General features: G+C 39.0%; 1 protein-coding gene across 6 annotated transcripts in view; it reads right to left on the reverse strand.

The window, feature by feature from the left end:
* RGS12 (regulator of G protein signaling 12) overlaps window positions 1-19,277 on the reverse strand; it is an 86,155-nt gene extending 66,878 nt beyond the window's left edge. For 5 of the 6 annotated variants that reach the window (XM_069014549.1, XM_069014548.1, XM_069014546.1 and 2 more), the window contains exons 1-2: window positions 19,213-19,277; window positions 11,683-13,626 (exon numbers count right to left, since the gene is read on the reverse strand). In XM_069014549.1, the coding sequence (XP_068870650.1) occupies window positions 11,683-13,539 (1,857 nt within the window). In that variant the 5' untranslated portion in view covers window positions 13,540-13,626; window positions 19,213-19,277. Of the gene's footprint in view, window positions 1-11,682; window positions 13,627-17,687; window positions 17,771-19,212 lie in introns of those variants that run through there. The other variant, XM_069014547.1, reaches the window with a different exon arrangement.
* Between the last annotated feature and the right edge of the window lie 415 nt (window positions 19,278-19,692).

Genomic DNA, 19,692 nt, shown 5'->3' on the forward strand with positions numbered 1-19,692 from the left:
CTGAAAAAGAGTATGAACTGTCCAGTATTTGTTTAAATGGTAGAGACTGACATAGTTGATTCTGCGAGATTAAAACAAGCACCTGGAGAACATGCACTCAAAGAATTTTTCAAACAGTAACATTACAAATTGAAGGAAGAGGAACCAACTGCCTAAAGACAAATTTGATTAGATTCCACTGAAAAGCAGATTCTAGATAAGATTAATTATCACCAGCTGCCCCAGTTTGGAAGTAAACACTGCTTACCTATTTGTGGTCAGAAGAATAACAAAGAGAAAGAGGGAGAGTGGATAAAAACCACTTGTAAATTGTGGGGTATTAGAAAAGAGAAAGTAAATTAGCATCCAATCAAGATTTTTATTTATGGTTTTTGACATTCTTATGCAAAACTGACTACTGAGTCCTGTGTGGAACAGTAAAGATAAGAACAGGTAAAAAAAAAAGAAGAGACCCTGAGAATAAAACAATGCTTAAGCAATGATTACAAAATATAAAAATGCACTGAGCTAACCATTTCCCCAACCCATCTGGATAACAATTGCAATTAAGAAAATGTTTTCAACTGACAAAAATCTCTTCCTTGCTCTGAAAAATCAAATTCATAATCTAGGAAATTAAGGAAGGCATTACTAAAAAAACCAAAAAGACTGCAATTCACAAGTATTTAATTTCCTGGGAAGTCTCCCTTTTCATCTTTTCTTGACTCTATTCCAGACATTCAGACTATGAGGCAGACCTCCTTCTCCAGATCAATTAAAAAAATTGCTGTGCATAAACACATGCACACAAATAAGGAAAGAATCACGTATCTTAAGCAAATAGCACCATTTTGGCACATTTTTCATGGGACTCTGAAGAGCTGGAAATAAAAGCATCTATGACTTGAACAGAAAACAGCCATTGAAACTAGAATGTACTAATCAGCACGGCTAAAGAAATACATGGTATTTGAGCACAGAGAGATTGTTAGTGCAATGACTGATATTAATGTCATTTTTGCAGTCTGTTAGACATAAAGAAATTATCATACTTCTAAAAGCTTTTATTACACTATTAAACAGATATTAAAAAACACTAAATTATCCACAAACATTTCAGAACAATACATGTATGACCAAAAAAATGGCCAGGTTGGAGCAACCTGGTCCACTGGGAGGTGTCCCTGTCTTTGGCAGAGAGCTTGGAATGAGATGATCTTAAGGTCCCTTCCAACCCAAACCACTCTATGAAAAACATGCTGTTTCATTCTCTGTTAGCTGCCAAACTAAAACACTGAAATTTGCTGCATGAACATTAGGCTGGAGGGTTGTTTGGGGTTTTTTTAAGTACAGATTGCCTATAAGCCCTAGAATTTATTATCCTACCTTAAAGATTCTCTTCCAAAAGCAGTGTTGCTAAACCCATAAAAGAAAACTCCAAAAGTATCTAAATAGTCAAGAGAATCTAAGAAATTCCATCAGAGAACAGAATTAGAAACTAAAGTCCACCTGACATTTCACTAAGTGCCTTCATTTTAGAAATTTTAGGAATACAGAAGACCCAGCTGAAAAGCACAGGAATTTGTGAAAACAAGTTGATCAGTGAGAAGTATGTGGTACAGCAATATATCCTCTCCTATTTGTAATACTGATAATTGCAACCCTGCTACTACTATGTCCTGGTGACAGTATAGAAGAGCATATCTCTAAAAGCCTTTATCTTGTTATGATTTGGCAGATGGAGAGGAAAAACAACAAAGGATTAAAGAAATTAAAGTACTGATGGTCTAAAAAAATCCATTCCTTTTTCTACTGTTATAAAAAAGTAAAAATTAGAATGGATTGAAATACCAGATAAATGGACAATCCTAAGAGTAAAAGGACAATTGATGTGCCTGTGTCCTTTGGGTTCTTTTTAATAAATTACTAGATCACCCCTTTTTTTTAGGGTAAATGGAAATGGCAAGTGCAAATATGACAAGGAGAGCACTGAAAACAGGTCACCAGGAGAGGACTGATATAGCAGCATTTTGTGAATGTGTCCAAGTGACAACGGTCTCTGTCTGAGAACAAGAAAGGTGTAGAAGTAGAAAGGAGAAAGTGTAAAATGTTGTACTTCATGTATTAGCAAGGCAGAGGGAGTGAAGAAGGACGTGACTCATGTTAGACTGCAAACAGACAGACAGAAAGAACAAAAAGTATCCAATATGAGATGATTTCCACGACTCTAATTATTTAACAACAGAACGAAAAGGATGGGATCTTAAAAGTACTTTTAACTGAAACAAGTTAGGCAGCAGTTCCATATAAGATTTTTGGCAGCTGTGGCAGCTTAAGGGCTTTGCATGTACCTCTGACCACTCCTGGAAGTTCACAAATTGCAGCAGGCTGTGCCCTCATCTCCACTAACAGTAAACTAGACTTCACAAAATGAAATAATCCTGTTTCTAAGGCAGATCCACAGACAGTCATGCCAGCACAACTCATGATATTCACTGCCAACTCCAGCCTGAGCACAACAGGAGCTCTTTTAAGCTGGAACTACCAAACAAATGCAATGCGAAACTATGACAGCCAATGTGTGACTGTGACCTGGAGCCTGAGAGCACAAAAGAAAGTCGATGAAACCTTATCAATTATTCAGAACACAAAGAAACATAACACCTTTAGAAAACATCTTCAATTATCTTAAAGGAATTCCCATCTATAGCACAAGCTGTACCATGCTCCTTCATATTCCAGCAAATGCACTTATTAAGTATAATAACTTTGTAACAAATTATCATATGCAACAACGTGAAATTTTCATTTTGTGCTAAGTAGTCTTTGTGCCTCTCTACAGTTTTTGTCTGGATATTACTAATAAATTTCCTCTCTTCTGGTACCAGTTCTAAAGCTGAAGGTGAAGGAAGGGGGTAGCAAGGAAGGACACAGGCAGCTATTGGAATATAAGAGACTAAGGAAGGGGAAAATGTTTGTTAGGAGTTCAGACATCCCTGACAACGAAAAAATACAGTGAGCTGGCAGCAGGAATCCAGAAAGGGGAGAAATGGAGAAAGAAAAAAGCTGTGAGGCTTTAGGCCAGCTTTACAACTTCCAGCAAATTTACTCTTTTCATGAAAAACACATTATAGTTTGGGATCTTGAGAGGAAACTAAAGGGACTAAATCTGATGGGACAGAGATTTTGCCTGCTCTGTGGAAGAGCAGCAAGAAGGAAAGGTAAAATATAAGGGAAGATAATCAAAAAAGTTTAAAAAGCACTGACAAGCCAGATCATCTACATTTATAGAACTATGCTTTCAAAACTGTTTCACAACAAAAGTTAATCTCACAAGATTTGAGTGAAATAGTTTTAAAAGTTTAAATGTTTGATGAAAAAAAGCATAAGAAAGTAATTAAATGTCATGAACAAAACTCTAGGAGCTCTAAGACAAAAATATCATTACTGGTATGCATTAGTCTTTAGAGAAAATGTTCTTCCTCCTGTTCAGGTGGAACAAGTACACCATCCTACATCCTGGCCTCTTAAGAGAATACAAAAGGACCATGCACATGCTAGAACGGTCACACTGCTTGCTTCAATTTAAGGAGCTCAGCTAATTAAGGAGCTCAACAGAATTTGGTACATTCTATGTGTCACAGAACTTAATCATACTAACTATAAAATCACCAAATTTTAATTTGTCCTATTTCCAGATACTGAAGCTTTTAAAAATTCTCAACTGTTTTTAGGCTTCATTCTATGACTTTGTATGGTAAAATGTGTAACAGTTTGTAACCTGGATACACTGACCATATAATTTGAAACTTCTGTAGATATTCAAAATTTGCCAAATTTAATCCTGGCTGTTGAGCCCCTCAGCAGAAGGGTCAGTCTGAGCAGGCACTTCATCTTTTAAAAAAATGCAGGTTTAAGACTTCAGAAAGTTGCTGATTTTGACCTTTCTGAAAAGGGATGGGAAACAAGGATGCCACAGTAATGCCAATAAAGCAAACAAAATCTCAAAACATAATGAAAGGATCACAGAAAAAAAAGCAGCTGATGCAAATATTATACTGCCATCAATATTAGTCTCAAATCCTGCTCAAATCCCCTGGGCCATGGGGTTTTATCTTCCTCTCTTGTCCATCCCACCCTAAGCATCCATTCTCCTGACTACTGACCACCCCCCTGGAGCAGTGCAGAGCAGGCCTGACCCCCCTTTGCCCCTCATCCCACCTGCCAGCATCACGTGTTCCCCACCCAAAACTGACAGTGAAACTCGAAGTTCCTGTAAAATGATGGTCTGGGCGGCCTGAGAACAGGAAGGATTAACATACGGGATATGCTAGGTGAGGACTTCTCATATTCTGAAAGAGATAAAGGAATCTGGGAGGAACTGGGAAAAGAACTGGCTGTGGTCCAGTCCCCCCATTAACAGGAAGCAGTAAATCCTGGGGTACAGGTATCTGTGCTGCTGGAGAGGGCTCCAGATGCTATGGACAAAACTGGAATGAATGACACCCTTCAGGCTGCCCTGCACTGGTGCCATCATCATGGAGTGACAGCACCTCACAAAACCAGATTAGGTGACAGAGGGTTAATTAGAAAAGGTCTATCCTCATTCAAACTTTACTGTCAGCTTTTCTGCAGGCTTTAATTACACTTCAATTCCTGTAATTTTTTTTTTTTTGGTTGGGTTACACCAGGATGACAAAGAATTCAAATGCTATATTCACCCGTCCTGATCAACAGGTTCGATGACTTTTAAGAATACTTCTTTACTGATCAGATGATAATGACACATTTCACTCCCTTCCTAACCATTATAATGGCTTAAATACCAGTTTGGCCCATGATACAATGAACAATATAAGATCTTTCATATAAAATCCATATGGACTTTGGGAAAACACAGAAAAGAGATTGTCCTGACATGAACATCCAAGTAAATGAAATTTAATGCTAGTCTCCTGTACTAAGGATATTAGGCATAAAACACTGACCCATCTACACTTCAGTACTATCCTAACCCCTTTACAAGGAAAAAAAAAAAAAAAAACAAAAACAGAACAACCCCAATAAATGTTGATGTTGTTTATGAAGATTAAAAAGATCATTTTCCCAGTATATATATATATTTATAGCTAGCATATTTATAACTAGATAAAAGTGTCTTATATAAGTTGGAAGCCTGGTAGTTGGAAATTGCAGAGGAAGAGAAAGAACTTACTACACTAGGGGAAAATGTGGAGAAAAATATAAATACAGACATAACAATTGGTTTCAAATCATCTTGAACATTAGGTAGGCATTAGCTGGGAACATTAATTCAGTATAGTCCAATAATCAGTAACAATCAAAACTATGACCAAAAATCATCAGAAAATAAAAAAACATCAAGAAATAAGTCTTATGAATATATTGCCTGACCACACATTTTTAAAACTACTTGTAACTCTGGTCAACCCATCTCAAAAATAGTATTACAGCAACCAATTATATTACAATTATGGAAAAACTTTTGCATGGGAGAAGACTAAGCTGACTTCTGATTGAAAAGTAAGTGATTGGTGGTTGAGGTTTAAAACAAAAATAACATCAGTAAGAGAAAGAGTAAAACTGTTAGTATTTCTCAGGACAAATATTAGCAGGTATGAAATGAAACTACAGATAAAGTACAATTTTCTGTACTTTAAAAGTGGTGTTTTCTTTCCACACTATTAAACTGCAGAATATATAAGTCAAGTGATATCAGGAATGCCAAAAGTACAAGTTCAGGTAAGTTTTAGCAATTCCATATTTATTTTTTTGTTAATTAAAGACCTTTATTCCATATTTATTCCATATGGATCTATTTCTTCTCCAGTGAAGAACTGGTATTTTACAACTCCTTTTCTCTTCTAAATCTTCTCAACTTCAAGAAATTCAGATTTCTTTTTTTTTTTTGTACAGGCAATAACTTTATAATCTCCCACCTCAAAGCTTTTATCTTTATAACATAAAAACTAAGCCATTTTTCATTATTTCAATTCATTCTATCCTAATTATTTTTTCCATGCCATTTTCTTTCTAGTACATAAATTTGAAATGAGGACACTTCACTAAAGTTGACATCTCTCTACAGACATTTACTGTTCAGATTTTATCTAATTTATTTTTCAGAGAAACACAGCCAGCGTTATTTGGCCTTTTTATATACTTTAAAGATCCTAGAACCATTTAAAAAATAATTTTAGAAGATTAAAATTCATATGAAAAGGCTGCATGAAATTACTAAATATTTAATTGCTTTTCATTTTTTCAAAGCAAAAATCAGAGGACCTATTTCTTCTAGATGCCTCTTTGCAGATTAATTCACATTAGCACATTCTAAGCTCTAGCTTGGTGTTTGGGATTTTTCTTGAGTTCTCTTTAAGGTATATAGGTAGATCTCAAATCAGATCAAAGTCTATAATTCCAAAAGTTAACATTAAATTGTACTGCGTAAGAATAGCAATCCAGATGCCATTAATTCTGCTTCAAAAACAGCTGTGGTGGAACAATTCAAGCTAGTGAGCAAACAGAATTCTAAAGGAAAGGGAAAAAAAGATGTAATTATACAACAAAAAAACAAATATGAGAACCACAAAGCTTTGCCAACATTGTCTCTGCATCTAAAATCTCTGCTTTGCAGTTAGTTCACCATCCAGTTACCAACATTAAAAAACTGCAATACTTGGATCTGAAGCAAATTACAGATTTTCACAACAAAAAAAAAAATCATCATTTTAAACTTGAACAGCATATCTTTTTCAGTAATACTTGCTTTGGAAACAAAGACAACTCTGAAGTAGTTACAGTTAAACCTCTGATCAAAACAGAGTAACAATAGTTACCCAAGACACAGATTAACAAGGACAGATGCCTTAGTGAATCCCACAGTACTGCTTATCTGTCTTCTCTTCTACATTTTTACAACATTTTCAGGAGCTTAAATTAGGAAGGTTACCAAGCAGCTGATATATTTTATGGTTTAAAAAAAATGCATACATATTTGCAATACTATTGTCCAGTGAGTCTTACACAGTAAGATTTTCTGTTTTGTTTTCCTCTAAGATCTACAAACAGGATCCAACTACAAATTCACACTTTTCATCAGCACAAACAATAATGTGATCAAGATAGAAGCGTAACAAGTGTGGAACAGGAAAGGATTTCTAAAAGTCAATACCCAAAATTTTAAATAGCTCTTTAATTACATTTTAATAGCTTTGTCATATTCTCTTGGAATAAACCCAGTGCCCAAATGCTAGTTATATCAGGCTCAGGTTGTTAAACTTCTTTTGATCTTCAGTGTTATATTCACTCCCACAGTATTAAAACAGACTTTCTTTTTTTCAAAAGAGATGGCGAGAGGTCAATGCCCAGGATTCTGTCCTCAAGTTTAGTCCTCAAAGACTAAACTGGCTGTTATGAAGCTTTCCAGTGGAAAAATGAGTATTTTCCCAGTTAAACTTAATTTAAAACAGTAATGGGTAGACATATTTTTGGCCAGGCACTAGCCCGAAAACAGAGAGTGAGGGTTGAACAAAATCAAATGTATTACATTAATTTAGTCTAGAGGGAAAGGAATGCTTCCCTGTTCAGCAATTTCTTAAGTCCCTTGCCAATTCTAACATCCCCTGATGTTTTCATATTGCTTACGACGCTTTTCATTTGCGTCACCCAACAATCATGCACTAGAGTGAGTAGATAAGTGACTGGAACTTAGTGGGATGCTAAAGAAGGTGGAAAGAGCAATGCAACAGCAAAGGCAGGACAGTGCAACTGGAATTACAAACAAAAAAGCGGGAATTATTCCATTCCCACAGAAACCATAACCAGGCTCTTCATGTTAGTCTCACAGACCTCAGGAGAGCACACACCCCTATCCAGAATCAACCTTAGAGCAATTTAGAAGCTTCTTGTCACCAGAAATCTTCCCTTAGTTCATCTCAGATTGAAAGGTACCTTGCCTTCCATGACTTGCCTTTTCAGTATATTTCAGCAAATATCAGGCCTCTCACTACTTGTTTTCATCTAAGACCTACAGAAGACATGGAAACCACCAAAAAATGCTCATTAGGTGCTTCAGTAGAAATCTGTTCACGTGACACTTTTAAGAAACACCAGAAAGGTGAGGTTCAGGAAATAATTTGAGGGGTGCACAGGGCCAGAGATATCTTCTAGTAAGTCTCAGTCAAAAGAGGTGGACTAGAACCAAAATTTCCCTGATTTAGTTCTCCTCTTACCATGCACAGAAACCATTTTAAAAGGTTTAAAAAAAAAAATATACAGCAATTGTGAAAGTATGTGTTCAGTAATTTGGGGTTAATTAATGATTACAACATTTTAAAGAAAACAAAAAACCTCATGCTATCCACTAACAACAAAATTAGGTGTTTTTAACTATTTTCAACTATTACACTTACACTGAATTTTTAAATGCCTTACAGCATCATAAAGAAAATTAATATTTTAAAAGTGAATTTGCCAGTTATCACAATTCTACTCTGTGAGCTGAAAACATCATCACTAAAGGGAAAAAAAGCTCAAAAAATATGTTAACTTGCTTGTGACCTGAAGTCTGAAATGCCAGACTCACAAGAAGCACTTCCCAGGCTAGTTCTGAAAGTGCAATTTTAAATAGATATGTTCACTAACACTTTCTCACATCTGCTCTTGCGTGCTGTGCAATTTGCAAATGTTTTGTAAGTGCAGCTATAAAATCTGGAAGTAGTTTATGCCCATCTTACCCCCCACTAGCATTGTACAGTACAGCATATTTTTTAGAATTACACGCTGTGATCATCACTGTTTATCTGCACAGCAGCTTTGCTAGAGCAGAATTGCATCCAGGAACTCATGTGTAACGAAAATTCCAAGGAAGACAGTGTTTAACATAGAAATACAGAGTCCACCACAAGAACCTCTAGCTTTGATAATCTTTTCTCCCTCTAGTGGCTTCTACATTCCCACTCATAGGATGTTTTATCTTCAGTATTGATGCAAAAGACAAAAACCTACCTCAATTAAAAGCAATTTAAGGACTGCTCTGCCAAATGAAGACTTAGACTGAGCCACCAAGTTGTAAAAATATGAATGTAATCCCATGTGGCAACTTTATTCACTTTATTCTGTGACTGGAATGGGTAAAATAATCTGGGTAAAATAAGTCCTTACCACTTACAAACGTCACAGGAAGCTGAGGATGTGTAATTTTCTAGAACACAGATCTAACCCACCTGAATAATAGTTTGTAATGGGCAGTGTCACCTCTTCCCTACACACAAAGTAAAAAGAAAGTCTGAATTTCTGAATTTCTCTCTTATGAAAACAAACTAGTGCTCTAAAATGCAAATACAAATCTTCCCTATTTCTGCAGCACCTGAAGAAGTACAGAGCTATGTTCATCAGTAATGACATCCCCTGACTATCTTCATTAAAGATTTAAGATGAGAACATTGTACAATTTCATCTCTGTGAATTACTCCAAATAACCTTTATGAGCTTTTCTCATCAGTTTCAACAGCCTTCAATAATACTGAAAAATGAAATTAAAATGCAAAAGAGGTTCTGTAGCCTCAATGAAGAGATTAAATGCTAAAGCCATGTAGGAACATTTTAAATGTGTCTTGCAAACAAATTTGTCAGTAATCAAAGAAGAGAATGCCTATTTTATTATCAGATAGACTTAAAAGGGAAGACTGAGATACTTGGTGTTGGTTTATGCTGATGTGAGTGATACAGTAGGTGAAATATTATTACTTTTTACCCACACAGAGCATCTTTCATCTTAAAGTGTAAAATTTTGTATGAGAACTTAATTATTATAATCTTGACTTCCATGAAATAAGTGTTTCTTAAAAAAATCTAATCCATATTACTATCATGGATGACACTGCAGACACAAACTTATTACAGAGACCCCTAAAGAATTTCAGCAGCATCCAATGCAGCTGGTTCAGCTTCTAATGAGCACTTGGGACCAACATCCATCATGTACCTGCACCAAGTGCTGCATATAAAGAGGCCTTTTCCTTGGTGCATCAGCAAAGAGATCATGAAGCACACAGACTTCAGGGCAGCAGATAGAATCAATTCTTAGGTGGTTTAGGTGAGAAATGTTCACAAATTTAGTGTTTCTGCTTGGCTAACTTCTGTTTGGTTTTTGAAAGTGTGAATCACCTTGTATTTAAGAACATTTGAAATTTAATTTTATTGCAGGCCTGGAAAACATTGCTGCCTGTAGCAGTGTTCACCTTAACAATACACTAATGTGTAACTATTATATGTACTAGTTTATTTTATTTTCAGCACAAAAAGCATACAATAGAACGTATGCAAAAGGTGTTTGCTTTACAGTGCAGGAAAAGCAATAAAAAATAATTTCTCTTTCCACACAAAACCCAAAATGCTCTGAAGTTCCACAGCCTAATCCCCAAAATGTCTGTGACTGATTGTCACAGCACTGCAAAGATTTAGTTTCTAACAGTATGAAACAACTAATGAAGCTCTACTGTCGTCCACTTGAGCAGGGGTTGTATATTTTTAATCAGGTGAGAAAAAAACACAGTTTTTCAAAACAGATTTGGATAGCATGATGGACACCTGTAACAATCATATAAGCAATACACAAAACTTTCACATATAGTATTCTGTACTCTTTTTGTGCTGAAAATAAAAAAAAAAAGCAAACTAGTATATTTAATATATACACTAGAGTACTGGTAAGGTGAACACTAATATAAACATGGAATGACAAAGCTTCCTGAAGGCTAATTTAGACTATAAGATTCTGTCTTTCCCTGGAGTCAGCAAACATTTCAGATACAAAACTGCTACTGATTCTTTTAGTATCAGAACAATGGCTCCACTTTACTAGAATTCCAGTTATCAACAACAGACTCCCCTGAGATTAGTTCCCTCAACAGCAAAATGTGTGTGTCACAAAGGGTATGTAATCACGCTGAATACTCCTCCCACACCTTTTTTTGTTTTTTAAGTTTCCTCACTTTGTCTAATAGTAGACAAAACAAGTAGATGGAACAGTAATTTGGAATAAAATTTGAATTACAGGCTTACGGGCAGAATGTTAGATTTGTGACCTACCACTAACAACTAGGTTTTGATGTCAGTTTTTAACACTCCTTGTATTGAGAGGTTCACTGGAGTGAAGTTTTGTAATAAAACAGTCTTATTCAGTGAAAAGCGTATAATCCAGGTTTTTGACTAATTATTATACCATGTCTCTATAAAAATAGATACCACTAAAATAACAACATTTGCAGGCCAGCCTTCTACAAAAAGGAACCAGACTAAAGATGCAGACTGTTTCCATTCTTTTGCAGCTGAAGGTCAGAAGAAACTGAAGTTGCTAAAATGTCATGCCTCCTTTTCATTTCAGTGCCACTGCAACATTTGGAAATAATGAAGAGACAAGAAAAGTGAGAAAGCCCTAACAGACAATACTTCCACCAGAAGTACAATTCCAGAGCTGCACTCAATTAAAGAGGAATATGCAGTGCCTCTGCAAACGAGAGAGAAACATATTATTTTCTTCATCTAAAATTTTGTAATTATATAATACATGTTTAAATTTTAATATGCAAATATTACTGTGTAAAAATACCATAGGCAGATGGGTTTGGGTGTGGGGTTTATTGATGCTGTTAAGAACCAATACCAACATATTCTTACCTTTTTATCTTCTTTAGATTTCCTGATACTGTGCGGAGGGCCAAATTTGTTCTGAATGCAGAACATTTTCTTGGACCATTCACTCTTGTGAGATTTTAGTTGCGGCTGACCAAAGCTGCCATCGACTCTGTACCTGTCAGCTGGAATCTTGCTCATTGGAGGGGGAAGGGTCCCACAGTTAACACTCGACCAGCCGTCTGTAGAGTCAGTGTACGACTCCTGGTCGCTGGCATTTCCATGCTGCCACTCCTGTAACACGTGCACAGGCAACCACCTCTGACTGCCCATGCCTGCAGCGTTTTTCTTTGATGGGGGCACTGAATTTCGGGAGGAAACCAACGGAACTTCAATACGAGCAGAAGGGCTCAAATGTTTGCTTACATTTTGGGACTTATCATTCTGAATTACTTCTAAAGGGATGTTTCCCTCTTGCTCATGACAGAAGCCATTCCAATGGGAAGCAGGCTGATTTTGTCCCCTTCCTACTGGATTTTCCCATATGCTGCTAGGAATGTGTTTACTTGGATTGGTCCCCAAATCAACCACCAGAACTCTATTATTCTTTTCTTCTTGGTTGAAATTTCCAATTCCGCTATCACTGTTACTGCTCGTACTATTATTCTGATGAGCATCTGCATCACCATCAAGGAAAGCCCTCACACGCATTCCCTCGATCAATTCCCCCATATCCCTGTACAGGACAGAAATAAACTGCAGGACAGGTAGAGATGATGTTGGAAACTCCAGACAGCCATTTGTATCTGGATCCGCTGTACATTCCAGTCCAAAACGCCTTGCTATACCCTGGTGAACTTTATGATGAAATAATTCAGGATCCACCATAAAAACATGGCAAGATGTCCTCAGGACCCCTTCATCTTCCTGCGCCAAGCTTGCATCATCATTTGTCTGCATTGTAACTAGTCCAAAGAATCTTCTATCATCCGGGCAAACAGCACTGAATGCCAGTTTCTCTGCAGGATATTCTGCCACAACACCTGATTTGTCACTGCAGAGCTGAATACAGTCGTGCATTATCTTCATCATCACCAGGGAATGGATTTTTTGCTCTGCCCGCAGACGTCTCATGCACCCACGAATGGCCTGCAAACTCTCAGTTTCCAGATTCGAGGTTGTTGAAGGAAGTTCGATAGAGCCTAAGTAACCCACAATCATGGCAACATTCAAAATGCTTGCATCTAATCCAAAGTCTTCCGCACTCTCCAGTCCAACTCTAAAAACTGAATCATCATTCAGAACTTTGGCTATTTCTTCCTTTGACAGTAGGTTTGGATTGCTTACACTTTCATTGCCAGTTTCAAATTTAATAGCAGCAGAAACTGAAAATGATCTTTGTTTTGGTGCAGAATTATCTGAGTTACCAGCACAAAGCGCAGGATTCTCAAAGATCATGTTGAAAATGCCACCAGACTGCATTTCTTCAACAACTTTCTCTGCTCTGTTTATACCCAGAGCTTTAGAGTCAGGTTTGGGTTTCAGCCATCCCTTCCCATCATAAAAACCAACCTCTTCATCACTTGAACATGAATCTATATGACTCATCCCTTCAGCAATGACCATGTGCAGGACTCCAGAACATTTCCCTATAAGTTTCACTACATCTTCATGGGAGGCTTTTTTCACATTGATTTCATTAATTGCAAATATCTGATCTCCTGCTTTAAGTCCAACATAATCTGCAGGGCTTCCTTTCATCACACAACTGAGAACACAAGGAGCTTGTCCAGAAAGGGTAAACCCATAACCTGCTCTTCCTCGAGCAACTTCCACGCTCCTTATCCGTGGAGGAGCGTGCATGTTGAGTCGACGTTTGACCGTTTCTCCTGGTCTATACATTTTGGATTTTTTTCCTAAAACAGGAAAATTTTTATTTAGTCCAGTTTTTTGTCATGTTTCAAGAGTATCACTCCATCTGATGAAGCTCTAAAGAAAGAAAGAAAAAAAAGACATTATAATTCTCATTGTATTTTAGTCTTTTTAGTACCCAGTATTCCCTTTACTGTTCAGAAAAATTGCTAGTGAACTCTACCACAAACTATTGCCAGAGAATTAACGAAACACAGGAAACAGTTTGAAAAGAACAGGTACCACAGTCTTAATTTTACTGATGAGAAAGGAGTTACAAATGCAAATAAAGTGTCTGTCTAAAATAACAACGTGACAGAATAGCAAAGAACAGAATCCAAGTCTTTTGATGTACAGTCAGTGTTTTTTATACTAAGCATGTTATGTTTTCCCCAACTCCCCCACATTACCTACTATTCAGTTACCTTTTGGCATACTGCACCATTGTAAAATGCACCACTGCATTTCACAGCACAGAGAAAATCTTTAATTAAGCTCATCCATCCTTTCCCAGCAAAATAAAAATGAGAGCTTGTGCCCATCTACTCAGCTACACCTCACCCCCTTTACACGCAGTGTACCACATGTACCACATGTATCATGTAAAATAGATTAATTACCCCTACAGTTGCCTGTATCTCTCCACTGACTGTAAAAGCAGCTTAAAATAAGTATCTTCAACTTCCTTACATATATTTCACTTACATATGCAATGACAAATGGGCACTCAGTCATGTATCAGACCAAAGGGATCCAAGATCAGATTTACTGTTACACCCATCAATTAATCTACTCAAAACAATTTGTCAGATAGCAAACACTGTAAAAATGCATTTCAGACCATCCTTCCAACATCCATGTGTTTTAGTTTATCTTAAAAATGTAAAAAAAAAAAAAGGAGTGAAAAAGACACATGCTGCCAGTATTAATCTAGCCATGACTTAACATATAACAGCTTTATATGAACAGCAAGAAATAGAATATTTCACTGCATTTTGGTGTCAGCACTGAAGTCTGGATGTCTTGTTCTAAATATACTCGGGCAAATTCCATTGTTTTAAAGAGGTTTCCCCCACTAAGCAGGTTAAAATGCATGAAAATGACTCACACAAATAAAAGAAATTACAACTTTTTCAACTTTTGAAACTATCCCCTTGTTGCACGATATGAACCCTCCCTTTCGTATGTCTGGAGGATGACTGACAGAAATAACCATGGGACTGCAGCTACAAAAAATTGCAATAAACTCCATCTGAGCAAGTGAGAACTAATCTGACAATAATTACTCTGAGTTGGTCCACAGGCTTATCCTTAATTCAGTCACACTGTAACATTATTAAAATGTGTAAGGTACTTGAAACCAAGTATCTTGCATGGATGGGCAAAATGCAGGCAACATTTTAGATAAATACATTCCCATAAACATATAAATATACATACACACGGAGACAATACATTTCTTTATCATATCTAAAGTGCTAAATTAGTGGCGTCCCACCCACTACTCGCATGGAAGAAAAATGACCAAGAAATCCTACTGACATTGCTCTCAGCTACAGAAATAACAAAAAAAACCACACTCAGAATGCGATTAAATCCACAGCACACTACTTCCACAGTATTTCTGCCTGGGTTAGAACAAACAAGGCAATTACTTCAAAAGTTTTACCAAATAAAAACCAAACCAAAACTCAAATACAATTTAGGATGATAATCTTAACTCATGCAAGCTCTTCGATTACCAAATTTAAGAAACTACTGCTGTTTCTCAAATATTCTGCTAAATACACAACTGCAGGATGTAATTCCCACAGGACCCTTCCAAACCCAAAATAGGAGAGATTTCAAGATGCCAGAAGACATCCAGTTGGCTTTACTTTTTGGGGTTTAGTTTTTATTTTTTTGAACAAAGGGACATCAGGTTTTTATGTCTCCATGGTGCAGCTGTGACTATTCAGTGTAATATGGTTTTTGCAAATTGTTTTAATATAGCAATTATCCAGCTTCATTAACAATAGTTTTCCTATAATTTGAGGAAAAAAAAACCAACAACTTGGCTTTAAGAAGTAATGAAACTTCACACTTAACCTTTGAATGGAAATCATAATATAAGAAGTGCTTTGCAAACATTTAACCAAACTTAACTCTTACATTGCTGTAAGAAACCCCCATCAACTTGCATCCAGTCTCATATCTTAAACGTAGTTTGACCCTTTCCTGATGGGGCTAAACTTGGGAACCAAGGTCACTGTGCATTCAGCTATCTCTAATTAGGTCTGGTATTTTTTGAGAATAATCTTTAAATATTTCAAGATATAGTTCTCTAACAAAAAGAAATTTGAACTAACAAATGCCCAACAGTACATAAAAACCTGCTACCTATGAGCATGAATATATACATCTTTTAACTTGCCTTATAGTAAATATTTCTGTTCTCATCTGTCTGGAGAATAGCCTAATGTGACCCCCTAGTACCCTCCAAAATGCTGCTGTTAACCTGGTCATACTATAAAGCCTTGTACTATCTGGCACCTAAAACTGTGCTACTAGCTTGCAAGAGGAAAGGAAACAATTGAGAGTAGGAGATATAAATAATCTCATTTTAAAAATATAATAAAAAAGCAGTTGTTACTAAAAAAATTAAGATTCAATATTGTAATAATGAAGTGGCTGGTAAGAAAAACAGATTTTTTTCCAGCTATCTCTCTAATCTATAGAAGAGGCAAATCCCAATGCTGTCTTACCTCACAATTCCACATTTGCTAAGAGAGGTTTCTTTTTAACTCTATTCACAAGTCAATTTACCTACTTGCCTTCCTAACCTATGACCCTTACACATCAAGCATTTATTTTAGATGATAACCACTGATAATGAAATGTCATTCAAAAACTGGACAATTATTAAAAAAAACCCACAGGCCGCTAACATGTTACTTTTCTCTAATAATGATTTCCAGAGGTGTGAAGACTTTCAGCTATTAAAATATATTGTGAACATTTGTAGGTGTAAGGTTAGGAAATAATTCAACATTGAAGGGTTTTTTGCAATTAATGTGTCTATACACTAAAAAACACAAAACAAACAAAAAAATACCAACCAAAGAAAAACTGTATTACTTCACTAAAAAACTCACCTCTTCCCTCCCTCAATACCTGAACATTACTGTGCAATTTTTATGCTAATTACACCCATGTCAAACAACAGTTCACTAAATTTATCTAGGAAACTTCAAGACAAAGGACAAATGTATCTCTTCTGCAAGAACCCTCAGCATCCAACTATGTTTTACTGCAACAATGGCATGACAGGCAAATGGAGAAATTATGAAAATAGTGTTTCTCACAAGCAGAGATTAGTTGATTGTCAAACTGTTAACAAACTAGTTCAAAACTAAATTATCAAGTTATCTAATTGCTAACTTTTCTTCTCATTTCTTTGCAGATTTGAAGTCTGGATCTAAAAAGACATGACACAGAAGGGGCACAAACTTACACAGTCCCAAAGTAATCATGTCTGAATATCCTTTTCCTGAAATAAATTACCAAATGTGTAGCATATCCAGTGAAACAAAAACATAATTTCACTTACATTGATATAAAGCTTTGTAGCTTTATAACTACAAAATATTTCACAGAACATTTCAGGCAAGAACACTAATATACACACATTAAGATTTGTTCAAGTATAGGAAACAACATAATTTGCCCTTACACATCAGCTTTGACACAGAACTGCAAAACAGAGCAAAACATTCAAGTTTTCTGCCAGCAAACATTCTGGTCTACCATTTGAATCAATTATTTGTGGGGTCTAAACCACCAAAAATACCAGTTACGGTTGAATTGTACTGTATCCCACAAACACTGCATTTCTGTATGTAATGTTTTTACATATCCATGCTAGCTTTTCATGTCATTTTCAAACCCTCTACTCCAAAAAAAATAACATGTATTTGCTTACTTTCAAGGGAGAGAGGTGGTTTGTTTCCTGCTTCTGCTCTTGTTATCTCATAGCAACAAAAAGAACTGAAACAGGAGGCACACTCCTGCTATAGTCTATGTTAAACTGTAACTTAACAGTTACAGAGGGCAGCGAGGGAGCCGGTGAAGTTCAGGAGTACATGACTGACCACCACTACCTTCCAAAAAGCCTCTGGAAATGAGCTGGTACTTGGCACTACAGGATCCATGTTAATGTGGAGAGACACAGCAGAGAACTGTCTGGTTTCATTCTGTCTGGCTTCATTTTGTTTTTCAATACTGTAAGAGAATAAAGTATGCAAAGTGGAAGTTCATAGAAGAAAGAGAGACGGTTCCCTCATTCCTCACACAGGTCTTACAGTAATGCAGAAGACTTTTCAGCATGGATGCCAGTTGCTGAGGCAGAACTGATGCCAAGTCCCTACAAAGCTCAAATGAAGTTATAACATTTGAATTCCACTAACTATTCAAATGTGTTACACGTTTATAGACAAGTTACACAAGAAATGTAACAGCACAACCTGTAGAAGACAGCTACCAGTTGTTTGAGAACTTGGGCAGGACAATGTCTTAATGAGAAAATCTCATCAGCATTTCACAACTGGCAAAACAGATCATTATGTTTCCTTTAGGGGCACCTAGTGTGATCATTCAAAAAATACCGACTGTAATTATTAACAGCAGGCTAAAAAGTCGTTGTTAATAAAAAGTCTTCTTCCACTGAAGACAGTGTACAAAGTGTAAGGAACACAAACAGGACTCTTGCTGTTTTGTCTGACAAGACTCATGCGAGTAAGGACAAAGTTTTCGAAAGCTAAGTTTCCTAGTCATGCGTCTACATTCGGACTAATTTATTTGCTGTATTTCAGAAGGTGGAAAGGCTTTGTTGGCAGTTAGGCACGTTTCTCCCCCTTCTTTACTTGCACATTCATTCCAGAACTGTTGGGACGCCGCGCAGAAGGGCGGCACTTGGGGCGGCAGCAGCGACACCCAGGCGGGATGGGCTCAGGGACAGCCCGGAGGGCTCGGGGCGCTTTGCCGGGGCAGCAGGACGGGCACGGCGGGCTCGCTGCATCTCTGTTCAGCCACTCTCACAGCCGAGCTACCGCTGCCCCGCGCCCGGGCAGGATCCCGGCACTGCCCTCGGCGGGTGCGGGGACATCCCGCGGGGACCGGGGCCGACCCGGGGGGCGGCGGAGCGGAGGGGCGGGCGGTGGGTCCGCCCCAGGAGCAGCGCCCCGCGGGGTTACCCATTAACTGCCCGGCTCCCGGGGCAGCCGCTTCCCGGGGGGTGGAGCTGCGGGGAGGGGAGAAGCGGCACCTGAGCCCGCAGGGACGATTTGAAAAATCAAGCGGTAAAAGACGGGAGGGCACGGAGCGCCCGCGACCCCCCCCGCGGGCGGACCCGCCGCCCCCTCCGCGCTGCGCGCCGGGGGTCGCGGGCAGCGCCGCAGCCCGAGGGGCGCCCACAGGGGCGGTCAGTGGCTCCCGTCTGCCCCCTCCCTCCCCGCGGCCCCCGCCGTCGCGCTCCCCTCCCCCCTCGGCCCCCCTCCCGCCGTCCATCTGCCGTCCCCGCTCCTCCCGCCGCATCCCAGCGGGGTCCCGGGCCGGGCGCTCGGCGGCGAGGGGGATGGGAGAGCCGGGCGGGCTGCGGTGGGCGCTGCCCCGCTCGGACCCACTCACCTCTGTCCCTCGGGACTCCGGCTACTCCGCCGAGGCAGCGGCTGCCCCGGTCACCGGGGAGACGCGCCGGGCTCGGCCGCACGGCCCTGCGGCCACTGGCTGCCCGGCGCTGTCAGTCACCACGCTCGCCCGGCGGGGTGGCGGTCGGGTTCCCGGACAGAGAAAGGGGAGAGACAATACCCCGCGCCGAAGGACTACAGCTCCCGGCGTGCCCTGCGAGCGACCAGCTCGCTCCGGCCGTGGGGAGCGGGCCGCGCGGGGCATGACGGGGTGCGTAGTTCGGAGGTCTCCCCGAGCCGCCTCGCCTCGCCCTGGGCTCCGGCGGGGCGGGCAGTGCGCAGGCGCGGGTTGGCGGCGGCCGTTCGAACGGGGCTGGGAGCGGCCGCGGGCCGGGAGCGGGACCCGGAGCCGGGCTCGGCCTCGCATCGCAGGCTCGGCGCGTCCGGCCCCGCGGAGCCGGGGAGACAGAGCGGAGCCCGG

This window comes from Aphelocoma coerulescens, chromosome 4 (assembly GCF_041296385.1).
Source record: "Aphelocoma coerulescens isolate FSJ_1873_10779 chromosome 4, UR_Acoe_1.0, whole genome shotgun sequence".
In the NCBI taxonomy this organism is placed as follows: domain Eukaryota; kingdom Metazoa; phylum Chordata; class Aves; order Passeriformes; family Corvidae; genus Aphelocoma; species Aphelocoma coerulescens.